General features: G+C 40.3%; 3 protein-coding genes across 3 annotated transcripts; all 3 read right to left on the bottom strand.

Moving 5' to 3' along the window:
* Nucleotides 1-133: 133 nt before the first annotated feature.
* On the bottom strand, nucleotides 134-6,387 carry LOC104000126 (protein DWARF 53-LIKE). Its single transcript, XM_009422082.3, has 3 exons — nucleotides 4,870-6,387; nucleotides 2,549-2,783; nucleotides 134-2,379 (listed from the first exon to the last, which is right to left on the bottom strand). Exons 1-3 carry the CDS (start codon nucleotides 6,150-6,152, stop codon nucleotides 367-369), a joined length of 3,531 nt encoding a protein of 1,176 aa, XP_009420357.2. The 5' UTR covers nucleotides 6,153-6,387; the 3' UTR covers nucleotides 134-366.
* A 5,865-nt stretch (nucleotides 6,388-12,252) lies between these two features.
* Nucleotides 12,253-14,824, bottom strand: LOC104000124 (protein IQ-DOMAIN 2-like). Its single transcript, XM_065171027.1, has 6 exons — nucleotides 14,685-14,824; nucleotides 14,103-14,602; nucleotides 13,671-13,908; nucleotides 13,379-13,600; nucleotides 13,178-13,294; nucleotides 12,253-13,101 (listed from the first exon to the last, which is right to left on the bottom strand). Exons 3-6 carry the CDS (start codon nucleotides 13,842-13,844, stop codon nucleotides 12,499-12,501), a joined length of 1,116 nt encoding a protein of 371 aa, XP_065027099.1. The 5' UTR covers nucleotides 13,845-13,908; nucleotides 14,103-14,602; nucleotides 14,685-14,824; the 3' UTR covers nucleotides 12,253-12,498.
* A 914-nt stretch (nucleotides 14,825-15,738) lies between these two features.
* On the bottom strand, nucleotides 15,739-18,460 carry LOC135651159 (pentatricopeptide repeat-containing protein At3g09650, chloroplastic-like). The gene has a single exon (XM_065171026.1). The coding sequence runs from the start codon at nucleotides 18,323-18,325 to the stop codon at nucleotides 16,160-16,162; it is 2,166 nt and encodes a 721-aa protein (XP_065027098.1). The 5' UTR covers nucleotides 18,326-18,460; the 3' UTR covers nucleotides 15,739-16,159.
* Nucleotides 18,461-26,294: the final 7,834 nt, after the last annotated feature.

The following is a 26,294-nucleotide window of genomic DNA, read 5'->3' as shown; positions in this document are numbered from 1 at the left end:
ATATGGCAAAACCTTGGGGCATGCAATCACTATATAATCTCTCTAACACAAAAAGTGTAGAACACTTGGATCATTAGCATGGCTGCAGATTAAAAACACTTGATGGAGCTGTCCTATTTGCTGACAAACATCCTCACATCAAAAACAGAAGTAACTTGCTCCCTTTCTCAAAACAACCTACAACATAAATGACCAACTTCATCAGGGTATTCAAAAGAAATTTCCTGAGATGCATACTGATTCCATTTACATAATAAAACTTAACCTGATCATACCTCAGAAAACAATAGGATTAACAAAATTACAGTTATTTCACAAGGAATGGCAGATGCTACATTACACAGACAGCTACAGCAATCTCCATTGTCAGTTTAGGATAATTCGTGAAGGAAGAAGAACTCCAGGTGCATGCTCCGCAACAATTGCATCCTCACAAGCGACGAGTCTAAGAATTTTGTGGCTTGATAGGTTGTGCTTGTGTTTCAACTCAACAAAACTCCTTCCAAGAACCTGCTCAAACCAGCTATTTAAAGCTCCTCTATCTTCTGATGACCATGCTACTGCAAGTATCTCCTCCATGACCTTCGTGTCGATCTCCAAAATACAGTCTGAACCAGCAGCAGTACGAAAGATCTTGCTTATATCATTCAGTATGCTGTCAGCAAGGGCGTCAAAATCGAAAGGACCAAATTTCACTGTTGCATCGACTAGGTTGAAGGAGTCTTCCATCCATGTCCCTGAATTTTCTGATTTAGAGCAATCTTCCTGACTACTAGAATCGTTATCATCCTCCCCAACCTCTTCGATGGGCAGATTCAAGTCTAAGAATTCTTTTGATGTTTTGCGAGCCCTTTTTGCCGGCACCACCTCATACTGGCTGTTGCAGCCATCAGACATATCGAGTTTGCGCTTGGTTGCTGGGCCTGAGCGTAAATAAACTTGAGCGTTCCTGGGTTTTTGACTTGAAGCAAATGACACCTTATTAGATTTCGGACTGCTGCTAACAGCCTCTTGAGAAGGTTCCCAGGAAATCTTCATCTGCCAACACTGAGCTGCCAGAATAGTCTCCTCGGAGAAACTATTGCAATCTGGCCTCTGAGAAAAAGTTTGACCTCGAATTGTTGCTGAAGTCAGAATAAATATGGCATTGTTTATGCTGAATTCCCTTCCATGGGAATCAGGAAATTTGCCAGTATTGATAGCCTGTGATAAGCTGTCCTGAACAAGAAAGTCAGCTTTATCTACATTTTCAAGGAATACAACAGACTGTGGTTTTTTTCTTAGCTCAGCAGCAATATGGTCAACATTCATTTTGTCTCTAAACTGTGCATAATTTCCATTGACCTCCTGTTGGGCACAGATGGTGGTACCAGGACGAGCAACACCTTCTGGGTAACTTAGGTCAACATGCACGAAGTTTTCTTTGCTGCCACATAACATTTCTGCAATAGCCACTGCTGCCCTCTTCTTCCCAATCTTATCTGGACCATGAAAACTGAGCCAAATGTCGCCTCTCAGGCTAGCACCACGACGCCTTTCACCAGTTCTGCAATGGACTATAGCTTGACTAATGGCAATAGCTGCTTCTTCTTGTCGGCCAACTTTCTCAATGAGACTTGCACAAAATGATTTGTAACTGCCTAAATCTAACTTTTGCCATGCACTGGATGAGATGAGGGAGGCTCTGTCACATGCAGATGCACAACCCTTCGAAACCTGTGAAAATGAGTGGGACAGATCATGTGGATAGGTCTGTGTTGCCTGGGAATCTCGACGGCCTGAGAAAGAAAGAGGCATAACAGGAACATCTGGGACATTTTGTTTGATGACATCAACCTTCGTTGATGGCAAACAACCAGACAATTCCACCAAAGGATTTTTTTGCACTTGTGAAGCAGGGTTTTCCTCCTTCCAAACAGGTTCACAAAGAGTTCCCAAAACCAAGTTTGTCATAACAGATGTTACAGAGGAAGGTGAAGCGTGATCATCACCATGGTGAGGTTGCAACTCCTGCCGCTTAGGCTGTTCACTTTTGGAGGCTCTGACCTGAAGTTTTGATAATAAGTCTTTATTTCTTTGTTCTAAAACTGAAGGCAATGAGATACTCTGGCTCGCTGTGGTAAGCTTCTGTGTACCTGCTGAAATAGGAAATGAAATTCCAAAACCTCTTTGACTCTGAGCATCATCAAGATTTTCACTATTCTGATTGAAGGCCCTTCCCATGTTAGAAACACAAGATGGATCAATAACGCGAGGGACTGTAGAGCAATTGTCTATATTATTTGTCTGGCAACTATGGTGGAGGCGCTGGCAATTCTCATTCCACTTCTTTTGCAATTCCATAATTTTAGCATTGAAAAATGTAGTATCATCTTTAGCCTGCACTGAAGAAAACCACAACTTTTACCCAAAAAGGAAGAAAAACAACCATAAATGCAACCGTTGCTTCATTTTACGCAAAGTAACATGACCATGTCATGACATATATGGTGGTTCAACAAAAGCTTGCGAATCGGTTTAAGACATATAACCTTACTAGAAAACATACCTTTGCTGCATCGAATCCATCATTCAAGCTAACCTTACTACCCTTTTGCAACCAGAAGGGCAAGTTTGCATTCTGCTGATCATCAACTGAAGCTGATTTTCCTTTTAGAACAATAGAAACCTCTTGCTCGTACTTGTCATTGCAGTCCTCACAGCGGGACACTGATGGATATACACCATAAGATTCATGTTCTATAGGGACACCTCCACCGATTGGAGCAAATGACTCCATGAAGCTGTAATATTATCATTCATGGTTCAGCTTCCAGGAATACATGCAAAAGAAAGCATGCACATCATCAAAAGTTCAAAAGATGAAGCCATTCAGAGAAGTACCTTCAAGCAACCAAAACAAATCTCAGACTCAAGTCTTACAGACCCTTTTATTTTACTGTAGGGCATACCTAAACTAGAAGCTTGCCAATTATGCATTGCTTAGCAAATAAGACATACTTAAATACTTGGCTAAATGTTATGTCATAGCTGAAAAAGTGAATTCAGTTATAGAAAGCTAAACATCCTTTCTACAGACATTGAATCTTCAAAGTCTAAAAGAGAAAACAAAGTACCACCAAGAAATTAATCAATCAGAATGAAACTCGCAGATAATGGGCAATCTAGCGGTACTCCAAGCTTTGGAAAAAGTAAATCTTCCTTCAGAAGATTGATGTAGCAAAAAAAGTCTGTCTGTAAGTATTGATGTTTCCATATGCCTAAATCATATTCTGTATCACTCTTTTCTTTCTGTTGCACAAACTAGTGCCAAATTAAATCCAAACTAGTAGCATTTGCTTTTGCATCTGCACAATTAAATTCAATATAAATGAAACAAATGGAATGTTGTGGTATAAACTGTGCAGAGGTACAAACAGGAGGCTTTGTCCAATGCTCAGTAATGATTAAACTCTTTTCTGCAGTTAGGCTATCAGGCTAATAACAGGATCAGGATTCAATTAAACCAACATAGTTTTTTTATGAATGGTGTTAAGAAAAATGTTCACCTCCATAGTTCATTATTTTTTTTCAATTTTAAATAAATGACATTATAAATAAATCACACTTCTTAATACAAGGTTACTCTTTCTTTCTTTTTTTTTAATAAAAGGTTACTCTTTCTGATTTGCAATATAGGTATTTGGTTGTAACCTGTCACTACAAAATTTAAAGTGCAATGCAACATACTGTTGTCGAAGTTTTACATCCAGACAATTGCTTCAAAGGTACAAGGTTCAGAAGCCAAATGATGATTCATCAATAGATTTTTTATTTTACTATATTCTGATTTCTAAAATCTATATAATGATAAATTTTGGTTGGAAACATACTTGTGGGGAACAGAATAAACTTTGGATTAACAAAGTGAAGTAATACTTTGTCCAGTTCACCAATGCTAGCATCAACCTGAAGCTTTTGTTATTTACAGCATGATTCTTTCATATAATCCAAGGATTTCGTTTATGTCTCTTTAATTAGATTATCTTTTATAACTGGTCCTGCTATGGGGGAAGCAACAAACAATATCTAGATCTACTAGCTACAAACAAAACGATGATGTCTTTCTACCGTAAAGTGGTAGCCAACAATTATTTGAAATTGCAGGCCTTTCTCCCTTTTTGCTTTCGTTGCAAATCAAATATTGTTTGCAGTCTACCTTCACAAGTGATGTTTCTAATATAAATACATATTTGCTTAAATTTAGTCCTACATATCATTATCTATGTGAAAAAAAAGGCAACAGCTTGTTTCTCATTGTACTTGGAAGAGGCAGTAACAAAAATAAATTCAGTGTGTTTTTTCATAAATGCTTTTCTTACTAAACACCATAGATTTTAGTGAATGAAAGAAAATGGCACAGTGAAACAAGAAGTTGATGATGAAGACACCTATCAGGTTAGAACTGTATAAAACTACTTAGCAATTCAGACATCAATGCATTCTAATATGCAACCCTTAGTTTCAACAAATGGCATCCATTTCTCAAGGATGAGAAACCCCAATCTCTAAGAGCTTAAAATCCCATATGTATATGGAAAACAAAGACAAACAGTTCATAATGAAGGTTCAGTTTCAAGACTAAGCAGGAGAAGACTATTCAGACATCAATGCATTCTAATATGCAACCCTTAGTTTCAACAAATGGCATCCATTTCTCAAGGATGAGAAACCCCAATATCTAAGAGCTTAAAATCCCATATGTATATGGAAAACAAAGACAAACAGTTCCTAATGAAGGTTCAGTTTCAAGACTAAGCAGGAGAAGACTCAGCTGGTAAAAGGAGGAACTAAGAATAAGAAACAGATAGAAATCACTAGTTCACCCACCTGCGAGGCTTTGGGAGTGAATTCCCCACCCCAGTTCTTACTGAACTGATAGGCAGCAACTGCAGATCCCAATCCTTATCCAGCAATGGATGCCTGGACAAGAACTTCATGTATGTTTCGTATGTTGCCGACCACCCCATAACCCACAGCCTCCCATGGTAGACCTCCAGCAGTCGCGTGAGCTCCGATACCAAGCAGCTTTCGCTCTCATCACGTTCTGCACCACCTTCCACCATCCCCTTCAAATCCCCAATGTTCAACACCACTCCTGAAGACTCTGCCTTCCTTCCTACCTCCTCCAGCCCAGCTTCCAACGCCAATCGATCACCACGATCAGTTCTGAGCTCCGCCACCACCTTCTCGATGCTTACGAGCTCGATTCCACGCAGCTCAGGGGGCAAAATTGCCCAATTCTGCCGCTCAATAACCTGGGAGAAGTCGCTAGCTGCTTCGCCGGCACCGACCCCGACCAGCATCGGATTCCGTCCACCGCTCTTCCGGGCGAGGATTTCCCCAATCCTTCTGCAATTCTCGTCGCCCCCGTCCGAGGAGAGCTGCCGGGCCGCAGCGGCGAAGGGGAGGACGAGCCCCCGTGGGGCGAGCGCCGGCTCGAACCCATCCCCCGCCGAGAAATTGCACAGGAACAGCGGCGGGCGCCTCGCGGCACGGGGGAAGCGGAGGATGGGCGGTGGGGGCCGGAGGATGGCGAACTTGATGTCCGCGCTACGGAATCCCGCATCGCCGAAAACCCGGCTGACCACGGGGTCATCCAAGATCGCGAGCATCAGCTGCTGGAGCTCCACCTTCACCCCGGAGAACGACGAGGCCCCTCCGGCGGCGGCGCCCTGCTGCTGCTGTTGCTGGTACAGGTGGAACGTGTCCGGATTCCGCCGCTGGTTCGCCTGCGACCGCTTGATCGCCGCCATCAGCGAGTTCGACACGGGCGGCTCATCCCCGCCCCCCTCCGCGTTCTGCCGCTGCCCCGAAGGCAGCCGGTCGAGCGCCACCCCGAAGCAGAGCTCAAGCGCCTTGAACTGTAGCCTGGGCGAGTATGCAGCGCTCCGGGCGCGCGACAGCGCATCACGAAGTATCGAACACGACGCCGACGAGGAATACGAGGAGGGGGGCGAAGAGGAAGAAGTGGAAGAAAGGAGCGAGTAGACGACGTGGAGGGAGGTGGTCTGGGCGTGGGAGCGGCGGCGGGCGACGGTCACGCCGTTGTCGAGCGCGGCCGCCGCCTCGGCCGCTAGGCACGCGCGCGCACTGCTGACCGGCGTCGGCATCCCGGCCGCCACCAAGGACCATATACTAACAATAACTTCCCGCAATATAAAATTACTCCCCTTGCGAATATAATATTCTCGCGGGGCGTCTTTGCAAAGATGCAAATATATATACACACACACTACCACTACGCCTATTATTATTACGAGACTGCTCTCTTGCGGCACTCCGAGAGAGAGAGAGAGAGAGAGAGAGAGGGAGAGAGGGGCGGAGAGATCGGAAGGGGAGTTTGGTTGCATGCGTAAAGCGAGAGGGCGGGGCGGGCCGTGGCATATGAAAGGGAGAGGGAAAAGTGGTGGGAGCAGGGGACGTGGGCCCCACGGCGCTCGACAGACCAGGAGACGAGAACCAACGAGGCGGGCCCCACGGCGCTCTATCTCATCTGCCTCGCCATTATCTTCCGACTCTTTTTATTTTCCCGTTCTTATTTTTTCTGCCGTAATATCTCCTCCCGCCAAGTGGAGGACGCGAAGCGCCTGCCGGCTGTCGCCGGCCGTGGGGCCCGATATCACGTAATGCAAGGTCGCCCCTGGAGGGTTTCCCGGGTGACTCGCCCCTACGGAAGTACGCCGCCCGGGGCGGGTGCGGTGCGCGAGTGGAGACGTCCGAATCGGCCACGTAGGCCACAGCGGGACTCGTATTTTATTCCCACGGTTGCTGCGCCGGCCACGCAACACACTGTAGAGATAGAGAAAGATGCGCAGGCACATTTATTGGCATTTTAATGTGTTAAATGAAATGATGTTTTGATTTGGATGGACGGACAAGATTGGAGTTTGGTTTCGATGGATGGATAAGCGCGAGGAGCATAAATGACTTTTCGGATTGACATCAATTAAGCTTTGACTTGACGTCTCTAAAGTTTTTAGGTGGGTGGCAAGTCAATGGCTACGCGTACAAATATATATATATGGCCACTCAGTCAAATTACTGTAGTAGCAGTTGTAGCAGTCACCCGATTAACCCCATCTCTCTCTCTCCCTCTCTCTCTCGTCGCTTGTGAGTATGGCTTCTTGAGAGTGCAGGGGAGGAGAAGGATGATGTACGCATTCGGAACCGCCAGCTTTCACGGCATTATTGGGATGGCTTTAGGAAACGGCCTCCTCCTTCGACACGCACTCAACCGCCATTGCCATCCTCTCTCTCGCTCTCGCTCTCGCTCTCGCTCTCCAGCCGCCATTTCCAAGGGAAGCCGAGAGACGACACGCCTCGCCCCACCAGGAAGAACGCGGAAGCCAAAAGGAGCGCAGGATCCACCGTGACCGTCCATTGGTCATCGCCTTGAGTCAGTCGACATGATGGGATGACAAAAAGCCATGGATTCCGACGCATCGTGTGCCTCTATCCCCTCCCACCAATTCACGCCGAGTCATGGAGCTGTAAGATGGCAATTGTCTCATTCGTCTTTGTCTATTTTTAGAACTCGTCGATGATTAGTTGTTTCGAATCATAAAAGCTTTGAGTATTCTCACTATTGTATTACTATTTGCTTCCGTACTCTTAAAGTTGGGTACACATCAAGACTCAAAACCTCTAAATATTCAAGTCTTATGTAGTGTTTCAATAAATAATAATAATTTTAGAATTTTTTTATAATTAACTTATTTTTATTCTCTCTTCGAAATTTGAAACTTCACCTATCAATCAATTTATTATTATTAATATTCATATCAATCAACATTGAATATATTCAGATTCTAAATTGATAAAAGCTTTATGCACTTAATTATTTTAAAGCTATCTTAATGCTTCCTCACCTTTTAATGGAGATAGAAAGGTTGGAATGTGATCCACTATCCCTATCTCTTGCGTCATACTTCCATTCTCTCTAGTATTCCTTTCCTCCACTAGACATTAAGTGTTCCACCAAAAGGACCTCTTCTTCCGCTTGTCTGTTTTTGTTTCAGAAACTAAAAACACGCATCCTCTCCACAGTGTGACTGTCGACAGTTCCTTTTCCCCTCGTATTCATCGCAATTTGTTCTTATTTCCGAAAACATTTCTTTAACATTTCAACACGACATGCTTATCTACCTTTGATCTTTTCAATGTATCGTCGGTTTGATATGTAGCCTCCATCGGAGCCGTGGCTGTCAAGCAATCTCCGATCCCTCCACCACTTATTTGTCCAACAAAAACCCCCCACAAAAAACAAAGACAAAAACAACATATCTGTTTTTTTATTGGTATAGGATGTGACGTACAGCTTGAGATGTGGACTAATTGATCTTTAACCAACTATTGCACTTCTCTTTCTTATTGCTCATTGACTATTACCAACTATTCCTGATAGTTGCCAAGTCAAGATGAATGCCTTAAATGTATTCGGCACAAGAAGTGGACTTCTTAGCTTCATTAATCATCCAAAAGCTAGACCATTGCAGTTTGGAGGGTTGTGTAATGTGTCCTCTATCAAGGGATGGAACTTGCCTATCAACTTTTTTTTTTTGCATGAATTTTAATATAAAAATCAGCTTGTATGACTTGCATGGCAATGGACGGCAGCCACCTCACTTCAGAACTGAGAGCGACGGAAGTCATACCCCTGTCGTTTGGATTTATACGAGGCAGCACTATCCTACCTCAAACCATCCGCAATGACACAATGCAGTGCTGCACAACATAGAGCCGTGCCGTGCGAAAAGTATGGATCGACCTCCCGAAGTATCATAGATCACTAACGAGCCTCGTAAAAAAAGAACACATAGATACCATCTCGAGCTAATTTAAACTACGAAGGAGTCAAGTCGAAAATTCCCCTCCCGACATTGACTTTTCTTTGCATAGAGAAGCAACAACCGAAGGCTCACCTTAGCTCAATCGATGAGGTACTCTCCGACCTGACTCGGTTCTTTCGTCACATCATCGAATCCTCATGTGGGCAATCCTGCACCTTTGGGATGGAACCTAGGCATGTTGATTTTTCTGCAATGACGTTAAGTTTCATAATAAGAGACAATACTTTTATGGTCAATATCTACGAAGAAAGAAAATAAATTTTTTTAGTTTATCCAATCTTAATTTTAAATTTTCTTATATACCATCTCACATAAAGCTTAAAAAGATTCCACCACTCAATTATTTCTCTATCAATCTATAAAAGTCTTGTTTTATGCTTTAATTCCTTATACTTGAGGCAATTAATAATAATTACTAATCCAACAATACCTAAGACAGTGGATGTGTTTTTTTTTATAGAAAAGCCAAGTATTTCTTTTAGTTGGTAGAATGATACATGATGAAAGAACTCAACAACAAGTCATCGGGTGCTACTCCTGTTTGGGTCACAGTGTTCGAGTGGCGTGAGTGCAAGATCCACTAATCCCTGTGACAGAAATAATTTAGAGTGAGCTTGATTCAGATGATGAATGCTGCATTTTGATCCCTGAGCATCGAATCTTTAAAGCACAAAACAGATCCCAATGTCAGAAGAAGATGCTACATTATTTTGCTTCAGATTTCTACAAGTTGAGGCATTCGGCATCGACTCTCACCATTATTATTGTCATCTCACTCATCACGCTGGCGGCATATTCCAGCTGAGAGTGACGGCCTTGTCCTTAGTGGAGTATAGCCGCTGATGAGAAGTGGGGTGGGGTAGATGCGAAAAAGGCTCGACAAAGGGTGTCGATGAGTTTGTGTGTGATTGATGCGCATGGAATTGTGGTTGTGAATGGATTCAATGACTGCAGAAGCTTCCTCCATGGCAGCAGTGTCACAACCTCCATGAAGGTTAGGGTTTCGTGAAATCAGATCGATAACTGGAGCACCTTGCTGGTCCTGTTCATATCAGCATGATGTGGTTCGGTTGTGCGTTGTGTGGCGCCAAAGCTCCAATCTGTCATCGTAAAGAACAAGATGCATCATGCAGCAGAAAGAACAAACAGCAAAACTAGTGACAAAAAGTTGCCATCTTCTCTGATAGAACCAAGCAAAGTTGGATGAGAAACCACCAAGAAAAAAGGCTTCTTTGCTGGCTCAGTGGCTTTGGAAGTTCATATCCATCCGCCTTTTCCTACATGCACTCACAGGCAAACAGCAACAGCATCATCTACATCTAATGCTCCATGGATCTCTTCAAAGATACTGTCTTCGGATTCAAATCATTACCAGATCCTTTGGGAGTGCAGGAGGAGAGGATATCCACAACATGGCAGACAAGTAACTGTGTTCTTATTGTAGGGCAGCTTCCATGAGTGCATCTGAAAGCTAAACACTCAAAGATGGCACAGTACACTCACTGCATTGGATTTTGTTTCAGCTCGATTGGAGTTAGGTCACAAACTAATAGTCAAGAATATGTGACCATGAAGTGTGTGTCAAACTTTTTGGATACATTTGGACTTTTCCATTCATCATAGTTTCACACAAAGTATATTCTTCTATCATTTTGTAGGTCAAGCTAAATAACATGTATTCACACACACACACACACACACACACACACACACACACACACACACACACACACACACACACACACACACACACACACACACACACACATATATATATATATATATATATATATATAGGCTGAGACAAATGCTTTCAATTACTTTAAGTTCACATGAAGTCTTAGCTATTTGTTCTAAAAACATTCTGAGAAGAAATGATCATCTCAATAGAAAATGGTGAGAGCATAGTATCATCAAATTTGCAATCATCCTTCTAAAGCATTATATGAGGTATATGGAGCCTGCAAATGCATGCTGCAATGGTCATAGAGATTACCTAGAGGATGTCAAAAAAGCCTCTATAAGCTTTGGATGCCTGAATCACGAGTAACTACAGGAGAGAAGTTAGCATTTTGAGCTAATTGCTTAGACAACATCAGAAATATGTTATTTATGTTGCTTAGAAGCTATTATATATTAATACAATTTTAAATATATATTATATACATATCATTTTAAATGTAAGTGTTATTAATATATATATGTATATAATGATTTCTTATAGAAAGATAACAATGACATGAAATCCCATTGACTATAATTTTATCCTATTAAATTATTAAATCCTATCTCAATTAAATCTATCAATATTTTGAAAATATTTAAAAAATTTCGACATACACACTAATAAATTTAGATATGCTATAATTTTTAATCATAAATTAATTAATTAAATAAGAAATAATAATAGTAACAATAAAAAAGAGACGACAAAAGACGTGTAAAGCCACCGCGCCGTACCTCTCGTGACGACCTTTTCTCAAACAAAGATAACTAAAAAAATATTTCAACAAATAACAAGAAAATAAAGTGAAATTACAACATAAATCTCGACAAAGCACGAAGCAAGACGACAACGGCAACATCGTCTCTTCCGCCTCCTCGCAACCGCATGTCTTCTACGGCAGCAGCGACATCATCTCCTCCTCCCAAAGGCAGCATGTCTTCTACAGGTCCCTAATCTCTCTCTCTCTCGTCGATCCCTTTGTATCTTCCCTCGGAAAACGAAGGTTTTGACCAATAGATTTGGTTCTCGGATTGATCGCGTGACCAATCTCGCCTTTGTAAAGAGAGATGAGGGGATTAGGGTTGCATAGTTGCCAGACAATGGAATCAATCGTGTTGGTGGTCATCTGATATCTGATTGCTTTCGTTCTTTGAACGAATTTTGTTTGGTTGGCATAATATGTCGGCTAATTATTTCTCTAGTTAGTTATTTTTATTATTTTATATTTAAAAAAAATTATATTAGTATTCTTATATTTATAAAATTAAAATATTTAAAAGATAATTTTATAATATTTAAAATACAAAAATTTATTAGAGTAACAGATCAAATATTTAATATAAAAATCTTAATATAATTTTTAAAAATATAGAGATTAGAATGTTAAGAAGAGTAACTAATTACAGATAAATTAATTTCTAAAAATTAATTTTTATTTTTTTGAAAAGTAATTTTTAATTTTTTTAAAAAATTATAAAAATAAAATTAAAAAAAATAATTTTTAATTTTTAATTAAAATTGGCTATAAAAATTAAATTATTTTTAATTATTCATATTAGTTATTCCGATTCCAATTTTACACCCAACGCTTTGCAAAGTTCGATTTCGATTCTCAAAATTTATAGACTGAAATCATAAGTCGAAATCATCGATTCCGAAACCGAGATTATGTTTGGAATTAGGAGTTAGGGGTCATTTTTGAGTTTCTCACCGAGTAACATTCTGCTACTAGTAACAAAAACAACTTGGAATGAAACAAACAACAATTCTTTGTACTTGAAAGCAACCTCGCTGTCTCTCTGTCGAGAACAACCCCTTGCTTGGATTCAATAGCTAGTGCAAGTTGCGGCTTCGCTGCACCAGTGCATTACGATCAAGACCTCACTTGGTCCTCCTTGCATGAGACGATCCGTTGTTCTTCTTGTTCTTCCCTGCCGCAGGAGAAGGGAGACGCTTCTTCCCCGAGCCGACAGACCCCTTCTGAGAACCTTCAGCGACGTCGCTTTGCGGGCTGTGGAACCGAGACCTGGCTTTCGTCGACGCCGTCGACGGGGTGTAGCTCGCAACAGACAGCGCGCTCGACAGGCTGCTGTCGTCGCTCACCGATGACCTCGTGACCCGGTGCCTGCTCCTGATACTCGACCCGTCGTCCGCGGACCACGCGCCGGTTCCCGGGCTCACCGGTGTCTTCTTGCTCGCCACCGACGCCAGCTTGGAGCGTGGCGTCACGGGCGACTCGTTTCTGGGACTCGGCTTACTCTTGCTTGGGTTCACTGATGCCTTTGATGCCGGGTTAGAGCGCGGCGTTACCGGCGCCTGGCTTGGTCTTTGAGCTGCCGACAGGATCCTCTTCGGCTTCACAGCGTCGTGGCCGTGCTTCTCCTGCGGCCCTGCCGTCGTCAATCGCTCCGACAAGCTCCAACCCCATTGCAGATTGTTCACGTCGATAAACATCGGAGTCGGGGATTTGGAAGAGCTCTTTCCCTGTCACGGACCCAACGCATCACATCAAAAGATGAGCACCGCACCCCAGATGAAATCGAATGCGCAGTAGTAGTACCTGGCGGGCAAATGCGTAGGCTAATGCCCTCTCTCTTCTCGTGGCAGCCTCCTGCCTGTCGAGTAGCTTTGCCTCGATCTGCTCTTTGGATCGAGGACTATCATTCCACTCTCCGATCTGTGCACCAAAATCCAGCAGGTGAGCAACACGAATGCAGAAGAGGAAGCCACAGAGTCGATGAAAACGATAGTGCATGGAAACCTTCGCTTTCTGCTGCTCTCTTTCTTGTTTGAGTTGCAGTTGCCGCAGCAGAGCCTGGTGGTCCTCGGCCATCCTCATCCTCCTGGAACGTACCTGTGCCTGAACCACCGCCATGGCTTGCAACCGGCGCACCATGTTTGCGGTCTGAGACCCGACGGCGCTTCCATCGATTAAGTTCTTTAGCCTGATCAGTCTTTTCAGAGTTCCCATTGCTCTCCTCGCCTTGACACAATGTGCAACAAAAGAGATGAAGACGACGAACTCTCGAGCCAAGAGACACAAGAACACATACCAGGAATCCTCGGAAAGCAGCCTGGATCTTGGTGGCAGCGGTCGCCTCACTTATTGTCGACCGACCGACCTCCGTTGCAGCCCGAGATGAACGCTTGGACTTACCATAGTCTCGACAGCAGCTGGGGATCAACGCTTTCTTGAGGGCAGAAGTCCACTTCCTCCTCCCCTCCATGTTCTTGCTTTCTCCTCCTCTCGGTCTACTATATCCTTTTGTTAGGTGACTCTTGTCCGCAAACCTTCATGCACGAACAGCAATATATCAAATCCTGTGGGAGCATATATATATATATATATCATATTTGAATTAGATTTCAGCTCCGGGAAAGAGAAGAACGAATCACAGCGGAAGTGAGAGGAGGGGCGACGGCAGCAGAAGATCAAATTGGGAGCAGAGGAACGAGAGAAGCTTTCCAGAATCCAGAGCCATCACCTCGTGCGCGGCGGCGAAGCAGCGGGAGTCCGGTGCTTGTTCCTGGACGAATGGCGGGGTGCCGGGGGGGTTGGGGTGCGGATGGCGTCCTTATTGAAGCCGCAGCAGCTTCCCCCTCTCCCTCCCTCCTCCACCGCTCCTCTTCCTCCTTCGAGCTGTCACTTGTTCTCCGTTTTAAGGATCCTCTCTCTGTGCGTATCTAAACTAAGGTGTCGCCCGTGTTTAGGCCTCCTTTGTTGAGGCGGTCGTTCACGTCGGGGCGATGGTTGTCGTCGCCACGATGGCTTCTGGTGTATGATACGAGTATATGCTCGTTGACTGGTTCTGCTGGGGATCGAACGGACCGAGTGGAGTTCGCTGTCTTCCCTCCGTCAGCGTTCTGCGTTCTCGTCACCACCCGACCCGCCTCATTCATTAGCTGACGTCAAGATATCCCTCGTGACGTCATCCGATTTGGCCCGGTCGGATCGGAACACCACCAACAGCGAACCGGGTTCATGCTGACGACATTGCACCATCATGTGGTTATCATTGACCAAGAGGGGAAACATAGGATTAAAGATCTGGAGATCTTGAAATCACCTGTATAAATTCATTTTTCTCAACAAATATGAGATCGTGAATGTTCATTTTAATCGAGGAACATTTATTTTTTTGCAGCAGCAGATTCTGTCTTCAGAATACTCTCATAGCTAACCAACAAGATCAAGTCAACAGCTGATTTGCCATCTGGTGAATGCCACTTATCATGCTTTTGTTGGAGTTTGATCTCTGCATGCAGTAGCAATCAAACAATTAAATTGTAAAAAGGAGTTTCCAGGAAGAAAGAGGACAGCTCTATTGTTGCATATTATTATACACTGGGAATAAAATCATTATGCAATCTGGCACATATAAGGGTGATATATAGTTAAATTGCCTCTAATTCAAACATAAGTTCAAAATTTCCATTTCATATATATTTGTAATAACTCATGCAGAAGTCATGACTGGCCACCAGTAAAACCACCTATTTACCAAGTATAAGCAAATGACAAGATATTTCAGAATTTTCTTCCAATGATAGAGAAATTTAGAAGCAACATGAATGCAGTTTTTGTAAGGAAGAAAAACTGACATATTTGAAAACAGTGTCACTGGAGCTACAAGAATTGAAGTATATCATATTAGAAGTGACGAAAAGTACATTTATGTACTTAATTTAATCATTAATAATAGAAAAATTTTGGACAAATCATTTGGTCCAGTTTAAGGGAAAAAAGAACATTCATGGCCTTCTTGATGACAACTACTACTGTATCAGAATCTGAATCCTTGTTGAATAACCAGGACCTTTTCCCGATTCAAGTTTAATCTGTTACTATCACTCAGCTCGATTTGCCGACTATGCCTCAAACAAAGAACCAAGAGACTTCCTTCATTTTTATTTATAAGAAATAACAGTACATTAAAGTCCACAAATATATTATGGATATGGCTAATTTCTTCTACAACTGACATAAAAGTAAGTTGTTGTCATCAATATGGAACTCACAATGATTTTATGGTATAAATAAGTCATGTATGGGGAACCATACCTTGGCTATCGGAGGCATGCCAACAAAAGAATTTGCCTGGTTTCAAATATGGAGGTAACTGAATACAATATTATCTCCTTTTTATTTCAAATGTCGTTGCGCTCACAAATACAAGCATAAAGCAGGACTCAGACTTAAGATACTGCACATACGGCACTTCTGCCAACTGATATATGCTCAGAAATAACTGAATCACATATTTAGAAAGGTCATTGTGTTTGACTATGGTGATCCGCCTATGTAATTATGAGTCCAATTCTCCTGCATCTAGATGGCTGGGTCGCTATCTCATTTTTCTTCTCACTTGCAAATGTTTGTACCACAGCCAGGCTGTTCATATTAGGAACCCATTTGAAACATGCAGGTCCTGCTCATGATGCATTTTCCTTTGAGATATTGGAACCCAGAACCAGCTTTCAATATGATCAGCATTCTCCGATGGAGGTATCACAACTGTGGAAAAGCAGGACCTTAAGCAAACTAGATAGCTCCATGTTCATCTACATCAACAGGCTCAAGCCTCCACTCGCTGCCATAGTATGAGTTCGGAAGTCCAAGCCAGAACTTAAATGCCTCAGCCGCCCTCTTCCTCTCCTTCCTCCTGTCCTGTCTCGCCTGGGAGGCATGCTTGCTTGTAAACATCCGCGAATGCATCTCCACATAGATCCTCTTGTACTTCGTCTTGTTCGGCGAAATTCCATTCTCCTCCATGCAAGCCACAATCTCTAGCGCCTTTCTGAAGAATGCCGCCCTCACACACACATCAGCTAGAGCATCAAGCAATCCTTCATCAGGCCGAAGAGGTGGCGATGCAGCACACCTTTCTTTAACCTCGTTCCACAACAGAAGTGCCTCCCCTGGCTTCCTGGCCAATGCTATCCCATTGGCAAGGCTTCCATAGGTCGCGACGTCAGGCTGGAATCCATTCTGCTTCATCTTCTCCACAATTTTCTTAGCTTCTTCTATCAAACCCAATCTGCAGTACCCTTCAATCAGCATGTTGTAGGCTACCCTATCTACCTTAACCCTTGGGTCCTTCTCCATCTCATCAAACACCTTATGAGCCAGCTTCGGTTGGCCTGACAAAGCAAACGCCTTCATCAGAGTGGTGTAGCTGACCTTGGACGGTGTGATTCCACGCTCACGCATCTCGTTGAAGTAGGCCAGCGCTCCAGCGCTGTCATCAACAAGTATGCACCCATCGATCAAGATGTTATACGAGACAACATTGGGCTCTATACCTGCATGCTTGGACATATCACGAACAAGCTCCTTTGCCTCGTCTAGCTGGAGCTGCTGGCAGTACCCTTTGAGAAGGACATTGTAGGTGACTCGGTTGGCTGGAACACCAGCATTGCCCATATCTGCGAGGACACTGCGAGCTCGGTCCATTGCCCCAACTTTGATGAGCGCGGAGATGACAGTGGTGTATGTCACATGGTCTGGGTGGCTGGCAGGATCTGCTTCCAGCTGCATTGCTCGGGTCATGCGGATTACATCCTCCACTCGGCCTTCTTTCACGTATCCCTTCATCAAAGTAGTGTACATTCTGGAATCAGGGAAATAAGCCTTAGGCAGCAGCGGTGGCTCATTGCCATTACCATGGCACTCGGTTAAATGGCGATACATTACTAGCTTTTCTAGAAGTGCATGAGCTTCCTCATCAATTCGATCGATCGAAGTGCCGTTATTTGATTGCCTGAGTATCAAGCAAAGGTCCTGTCGGCCTTCCCGCATTGCCTGTACTAATTTCTCAGCTGTCTCCAGATCATCGAGACCTACATAGGCCGCCACAAGGGAGTGCAAGGTCGTGATGCAAGGGACGAGTCCTGATGTGATGAGTCGCTCGAGAACGAAGATCAGAAGGTCCTTGCGCTCCGCCCTCGCGCACATCTTGATCAGGACATTGTGGGTCAAGACATCAGGCTCGACGCCGAACTCCGGCATTTCGTCGAACAGCTGCGCGAACCTGCGAACGTCCCCCAGGTTGGCGCAGGCGTTGAGGGCGGCGTTGAACGCCGCGACGTCGGGGCGGGCATCGGTGGCGACGGCGACGCGGCGCACGCGGCGGAGGACGGAGTCAAAGAGGCGGAGGGCCTCGGCCGGGCCACCGTCGTCGGGGGAAGAGGAGAGACGGCTGACGACGGCGCTCCAGGCCTTGACGTGGGGGAGGTACCCGGAGCGGAGCATGGTGCGGAGGACAGCGAGGGCGTAGGAGGTGGCGCCGGACCTGGCGGTGGCAACGGCGAGGAGGCCGAGGGAGTTGGCGTCGAGGCGGTGGAGCTGGCCCTCGTCGCGGAGGCGGCGGACAAGGGCGCGGGCGCGGGCGAGGGCGGTGGGGGTGCGCTGGTAGGAGAGCTGGGCGAGAAGGCGGCTGAGGCAGGTGGGTCCGGGAAGGAGGGGGCTGCGGGCGTAGGCCTGGTAGGCCTCGTCGGTCCGCCGCTGGCGGAGGAGGGAGAGCAGCGCGGCGTCGTGGGCGCAGCTCCCGTCCACGGGCAGCGAGGAGGGGAAGGAGTTGGAGGCGAGGTGGGCTCGGAGCTTGGGAGAAGCAAGGGGGATGGGGTTGAAGGGTTTAGGGGAGGGGTGGAATTGAAGGTGGGGAGGGATGGGGGCGGACATGGGCGTGGCCGCCTGTTGCAACATCATGATTGCTGTTGTTGTTTGACTTGCAGGTCAGTTTAGGGAGAGAGAGAGAGGCAAGGGAGAGACGAAGAAGAAGAAGAAGAAGAAGAAGGGCGTGTGGAGGAAGGGAGGCGTGCGCGAGGATAATAGAGACGGGGGAGAACTCACCGTCGGATCCGATGGCAAAGGTGGGGTGTGTTGATCGCGTGGGTGGCCGCGGGGTCGACTACGTTGAGGCGATGGGGTCCTCTTTCTTGCGCTTGGTGGGCACTACTTACCATATCTGGAAATAATAAAAAATAAAATAAAATATGATAAAAGATGGCAAAACCAAAATACTAAAACCAATATATTTGTGGAAAAAAAATGAAGCATATTTGTAGGACGTCATAAATGGAGCCTTTATTTCCGCTTACCAAAACTGGAAACGGCTTCAATAAAAATTAAAAATAAATTGTAACTAAAAATATTTTTTTTGAAAAATATAAATATAATTGAAAATTGAACATTTAAAATGCTTTAAAAGGTGTCTATATTAAAACCTAAAACCTAAATCTAATGTTAATGTTGATGCTAATTGTCAATTGGATTACACCAAGAATTTATCTCCATCCAATCCTACTATAAGAGAAGATGATTTTTAAAAATAATAATATATCCTTGAACAAATTCCTTTAAACCTATATGATCGAAAGGAATATTCTTCATTTTAATACAATTTGATTGTGATGAAGAGTAATTTTTATAACCTTAATAAGAAAATAATAACATGGTTAATACTTTAGTAATCACATGGTTGATGCCTCGAAGTTACTTGATCGTCAACTTGACATTACATGACTGACCTCGCGATGTTATGTAGTCGTCATCTTGGCATTACATGGTCAACACATTGATGTTATTTGGTCGAGATTTATATGTTATGTGGTTAACACCTAAATGTTACGTGATCGACACCTCGTTGTTGCTTGGTTGACACATCGACGTAGCATCCTCGATATTTCAAGATCGATATGGTATCATCCCATATTCGTATCAATTACATCATGATTGTCGTACATCCCGAATTTAGTATAGCATGGCTCTACCAAAACCCTAAACCCTAAATACTCATAAATCTAAAAATATTCTAAATCTAGGGTTTAGAGATTTCAACGATGACGTGACCAAATCAGATCACTAAGCATTATTCAATGATGACACAATCAAATCTAATCATGAAACATCTTTTGACAATGATGCAACCGAACCTAACTATAAATGACTATAAAATAATCCCTAAATAATAACATAATCAAATTTATATATGAAACTTTCTTCATAAAAATATAATTAAATCTGACCATTAAGCATCCGCAAATAAATCTCATAATGAAACATCCAAACCCTTTTAACAACTTAAAACAAAGACAATAACCCTTATGAGGTAATCGAATAATCAGACATACAATACATTATATTCTAACCCTATATGCATCAAAATACGATAAACGGTAAATGGTGAGGGAGATCGATACATGATTGATAAATATATGATAAAACATATGCCATCGAGCATCTTGTGAATCTTAACATGTTGTGAATCTTTGGGAGATGTATATAGCCTCATTCAATCTATAGTAAGACTTGCTACTTATAATACTAATTGTCACAATCAGATTTGATCGAAAAATCATTGATCATCCAAAGACCAAAGTGGTTCAAAATGCCTATGCCCGAGTTAATGATAATAAACCAAACCCGTTTAGTCTTATATTCCAACACAGTTTTCATTTTCTTCTTCTCTTCTTCTCTTCTCGCGAGTGACTAAACTAGAGTTCCCTATCTCGATTATCCGTGTCGCTGGATTGATTTATCAACTCAGATTGCTTATACAGGAGTATAATTTGAGTAATTCATTAAATATTCAGAAAAGAAAATTTAGATCAGAAGATGAGGAACCGATCGATGTAAACATTCCGACGATTCATTTCGTGGGACTTCGAGCATTGTCTGATCGAGCTTTCTTATTTGTCATTCGGGATGTTATATGAAAACTTCTTGTGTGAATTTGTGGCTCTGAGATAGCTATATAGCCACGATTGGTAAGTTGGTTTTGTATGTTCATGCACACTCTTGAGATAATCTTTCTTATGTGTGCTTTGGTATTCAACATTTAAGGAGCTTCCAATTGCCACCGACAACTTCAACTCCAAAAATATTCTTATAAAAATAGGGTATGGAATTGTTTGCAAAGGTTGCTCGTGTGATTGACACCATAATGGCTGTTAAAGGTTTAAGAGACCATAATGCCACTAGAGGCAGACTGGTTGAAATAATAAGCTTGCGATAATATTTTCTTATTAAGGATCATTAGGGATTATATGGTTGAGATTTGATAAGGAATAATCTCAAAACTAATCTCATTCTATTATTTGGTCGCCACGAAAGCATTTGACGTTGACGATGAGGGTCGAGTCACCCTCCACGAGCAATGACAATGAAGGTTATTGGGGTTGGCCCTCTCGGTCTATGTGGACAACCAAGACTACTGTATTACATTTCTATATATTAATATTACTATATGCTAATATACACTAATATATTATAGTATCTATGTTATGTTTTTATATACTAATATTATATTTCTATATACACTATAGTATTACATAATATGTATTACATCACAATATATTCATCATTCAATATAAAGTGAGAAACATATAATAATAATAATAATAATAATAATAATAATAATAATAATAATTAAACAGAAGTATGTCACACATGTCATCACTCACGTGATTGACTTGCAAGACACCTATAACTAACAATATACACTAGTACACTATAGTGTCTATATTATAGTATATTGTAATATACACACTATATGTATTACGTTTCTATATACTAATATTGGATTTCTATATACATTGCCATATAGTTAATGTAATAGTTATAACTATAGTTTAAACTATATTTATAACTATTAGTTTATATAGTTACATTAACATACAACAATTACTATATCTATAACTATGTATATATAGTTAATATAGTTATATGGTATAACTATACAATATATTATATTATAATGTATCTTGATACATTATACATTACATGAACTGTAAGTTACAATTCATGTAATGCATATGTTCCACATACATTATAATGTATAGTTATATGTCACATTGATATACTATACCATATCGGTAATTATAGGATAATATAGTATATTCTAACTATAGATCATATTGATGGATGAAGCTATAGTGTCCTATAGTAAATACTATGGTATGTAGTATACGCAGTATACATTTTTGGCACTAAGAACTATACTCATTGAACGACTCCAAGTGTCATAGTTATCACCATTCAATGACATGCTAACCAAGACTATCCTTGGTTTTAGTATACTAGTATAGTGGTGCTATACTACACTATATAGTATATATACTATAGTATAGTGGTGCTATAGATCACATTGCTTCATCCCCTAGTCTATTGCCTAAACCAAATATCTCTTCACATTATAAAGGTACAAGTAGCTTCAATTGGTTCCATCAAGCTTGGTCATCAACTTATTCTTTCAGATGTTTTTTTTTATGTGCCCTCATTTTATGTTAATTTATTATCAGTCAACAAGGTGGCTAGATCATTGAATTGTTCAATCATCTTTCTTTTTTTTTTTTCCTTGAGTTTTACCTGTTTGGCAACGAAGAAGATGATTGGTTTGGGGAAGTATAGCATAGTGGTATCTACTACTATACTTTTTTTACCAAGTACATCACCTCCAATGATACCACCTATCTCAAAAGCCAACAATACATCTGATCTATGGCATAGATGTCTTGGTTTACTCTAATAAATTTTGGTTTACTCTAATAAAATTCATTATATTTGTCCTTTGGCTGAACAAACTAGACTTCCTTTTAGTCTAAGTTCATGATATTTCTACTACTGAACCATTTGAATTACTTCACCGTAATCGTTAAGGGGGGCTTTTCAAGTTCCTTCTCATTAGAATGCTCTTTTTTTTTTTCTTTTACTATTGTGGATTATTTTTCTAGGAATGCATGGATATATCTCATGCATTTAAGTTTGAAACATAAATCCTTTTGAAATCTTTTTTTTTTTTTTTTGTCTTTGTTGAAAACTAATTTAGTTGAAAGGTTAGAAGAATTCGGATTGATGATGAGTACATGCAAATTATTTTTAATAATTATAATTTTTTTATCAATCTCTTCATCCTCAATAAAATAGAGTTTGTACAACGTAGATATGATAATATCTTAAATGGAGTCCTAGTCGTCAAATCTTTTGATAGGGGGAGAGTTTACTAGCAACTACTTACCTTATTGACCTTTTATGTATATCCTTTTTATCTAAGAAGACATTATTTGAAGTCCTTCATAATCAATCGTATACTTATGATTATTTACATATATTTGATTATTTATGTTATATCATAAATGTTCAATTTAAAAATAAATTTAATCAACATGTTTGAAAATATATTTTTATTGGATATCCCTCGAGTCAAAAAGTTAATAAAATCTATGATTTGAAGACTAAACAAATATTCACAAGTTGAGATGGTTACTTTTCATGCATAATTATTTTCTTTCTTAATTGTGAAACCAAATGATAGTAACTCCTCACAAGTTTTACTATTACCATTACATGACCAATTTGTTACTTTTGACTTATAAACCCATGATGTTCAAATCAGATATCTTTATTAAATACTATAAAGCTAGACTAGTTACTAAGGGCTATACAGAACTTGATGTTTAAAAATATTTTTCTTCATAATGATCTTAACGATCTACAAACGAACAAATCTCTTTATGGATTGAAACAAGCTTCTCATAGTATTCAAAGTTTTAAACAACTAATAACATACTATTCACTTTTATCAGAGTATATGAAAATTCTTTTACCATCATATTAATTTATGTAGATGATATGAAATTACCCCATTGCCACAATAACTTTAAAAGAATTTTTCCATAAATATTTTTAAATTAAGGATCTTAAAAAATTAAAATATTTCTTGACGATAAAAATAGCATATGCTAAATAAGATATTTTTATTTCATAATAAAAAATATTGATGATATGATTTTCCTTAAAGCTACCCGATCAATTTTCCTAACAAAACCCCGAAGCTCACTCCATTAAATGATGAACCTCTCAAACATTCATCACAATATATAAGACTTATTAGACGATTTATTTATTTTATAATCATAAGACCCAATATAGCTCACATAGTATATCTGTTAGGATCAAATCGGCACTAAAAGGGGGATGAATTAGTACTTACGAAAAATTACGTCAATTCAAAAATATCATTCGATAAAGCTCAAATTAGAAAGATGAGTTTAACTTGAAAGCGCGTTCGTAAGCATAATAAAAGTAGTAAGCAAGTAAATTAATTTGCAATATGAGAATAAAAAGCATAATAGATGTAAGCCGAGTACACCAGATTTATAGTGGTTCGACCGTTGTGACCTATGTCTACTCCCGATTCCTCTTCACTCGAGGCCACCAGCTTCCACTACCGATCTTTCCAATAGGTGAAGATCAATTACCCTTATACTCTTTTTCATTTTTGCAGGTTCAGGAGAGAACCTTTACACCCCTTTTTTATAAGTGTTCCTTCACACACCTCCCTTAAGACAATCATTGAGCTCTTAGAAGATGAACTCTATACTTAAAAGAGTTTACAACCTTGGAATCATAGAGTTTTTGCTCTATTTTCATGTGTGTTTTAAATAGAAATTTGTGGGGTATTTATAGACCCCAAATGACTTCAAAACTTAGAGCCAAAATTTAAATCCCCAGGTTTTCAGAGTACTAGCAGTACCACCGCCAGTACTTTCTAACACTGGGCGGTGCCACCATTTGACACTTTTGGGAGATTATGTTTGGGTGGTACCACCGCCCAGTCTAGCGGTACCACCACCTAGTCTGGGCGGTACCATCACCAAACCTTACTATAAGACACTGAATATGCCAAATAATAAGCTCAATTCAGTCCTGATTCAGGCCCAATTGGCCCCTAACTGAATTGACATTTGTTTCACTCTAATACTAACTCAATTAGAGTTAAACTAACTTGATCTAGATAAATTATTATAAAGCAAGAATCATATATTGTCTGGCATATCATTGGTTCTTCCAACGCTTCGTCCGATCCTTTGGTGTATCATCATCTCCTTTGGTGTATTGCCCAATCAACATGTTGACTCCCGCAACTTTTGATCTCCTTGCCGAATGTTCGATCATTCGACTCAACGCCCGAACTCATGGTATGAAGTCCTTTTGCTGGCACGTCGACCAATCCTCTTACCTAACGTCAAATCTCCTAACATATTTAATTTCGACCTAACGTTCGATTCCTCATACTTTAATCAATTTGACTCTCATTGATCGAAGCTAGTCCTGCATTACTCAAAACACAGATTAGATCATAAACTCATCAATTGATTTTATCATCAAATATGAGATTCAACAATCTTCCCCTTTTGATTGATGACAATCAAGATGACGGAGTTTAACTAAACTCCCCCTATCAATATATCATATTGATAGAACCTCAACATATCATATTAAAATAATCATGTGCAGTAAGTTATTACATTCATCATTGTATACATCATTCAAAATTTTAAATATTATTTTAGACATAATATGCTTGATTATCATCGTACCTTCTCTTTCTTTGTCATCAATAAAAAGGAGAAGTGCAACTAGTAAATTTTAGATATGCAAGCTAGTAAGATAGCAAGTTTTTCACATATGAAAGTTAGCAAAATTTTATATTTTTTGATATGTGCAAGATAACTTATTTTTGTATTTTCTTGAAATGTGCAAGCTAGCAAACTTTGCTTCTCTTTTAAGATGAGCAAGTTAGTAATTTTAACAAGTTTTACATTATGCAAACTAATAAATTTTACATCATTTTACAACATGCAAGCTAGCAAATTTCACATCATTTTAGAACATATAAGCTAACAAGTTTTCTTCTCTTTGAAATGTGTAAGCTAGTAAGTTTTCTCCTTGAAATGTGTAAGCTAACAATACTTTCTTCCCCCTTTGTTATTGTAAAAAAGAATAAAAGAATACAATATTGTAGTTCATTTCCCCTTACATCAATTATCAAATCATCACATGAAGAATATCAAGAAAAATTAATTTGGTGATGAGATATATAATTCATGAATACAAAGGAATTATACATAATAAAACTCAAGTTATAAAGCTTAAAAACTCAAGTGACATATCATGGTTAATTTAGATAAATATCATCTTTAGTAAACAACAAAAGAATTGTACGAGAATAAATAATAAATGATCTCAATTCATGCATAAGAATTCTCAAGTCATCAAGATCATGTTTCATAAAATAAATTCTCAAGTTAAGTTTCGAGAAATTAAGAAAAAAAATATGATTCATATAGATAATTCTCCTATTTAGTAAATGACAAAAAGAAACATAGGAGATAAAATAGTAATGATACCAATCATGATTCATTTGGATAGTAGATAGCAAAAAAAAAAACATAGAGGATAAAAGATCTTGATTCATATAGAATAAATATCAAGTTATAAATATCGAGAAATCAAAATAAAAATCATGATTAGATAAAACTCATCCAAATTCAAATCATCAAATCATCAAAATCACTTTCAAGATATTCAAAATAACATAAATAGATTTATCAAATTCTTATTGAAAAATCAATAAGATAGAGATAGAGAAAATTTTAAAATGTATTTCTTTTTTAGTTGTTTCAATTTATATGATTGATTTCATACAAGCATATGCCCAAGTTTTTTTTAATGTCAAAATCATACATCATGTTTAAAACCGAAAAATAAGATTTATCATAAAAATTATCAAGATCAAAAGTGTAACATATAATTCCAAAACATATGATTTCAAATCATCATTACTTCAAATCCTCACGCATAATATAAAATCATCATGATACCAAACCTTTTA

The sequence above is a fragment of the Musa acuminata genome, chromosome BXJ3-10 (assembly GCF_036884655.1).
Source record: "Musa acuminata AAA Group cultivar baxijiao chromosome BXJ3-10, Cavendish_Baxijiao_AAA, whole genome shotgun sequence".
NCBI lineage: Eukaryota > Viridiplantae > Streptophyta > Magnoliopsida > Zingiberales > Musaceae > Musa > Musa acuminata.
This window is presented reverse-complemented; position numbering and strand designations above follow the sequence as displayed.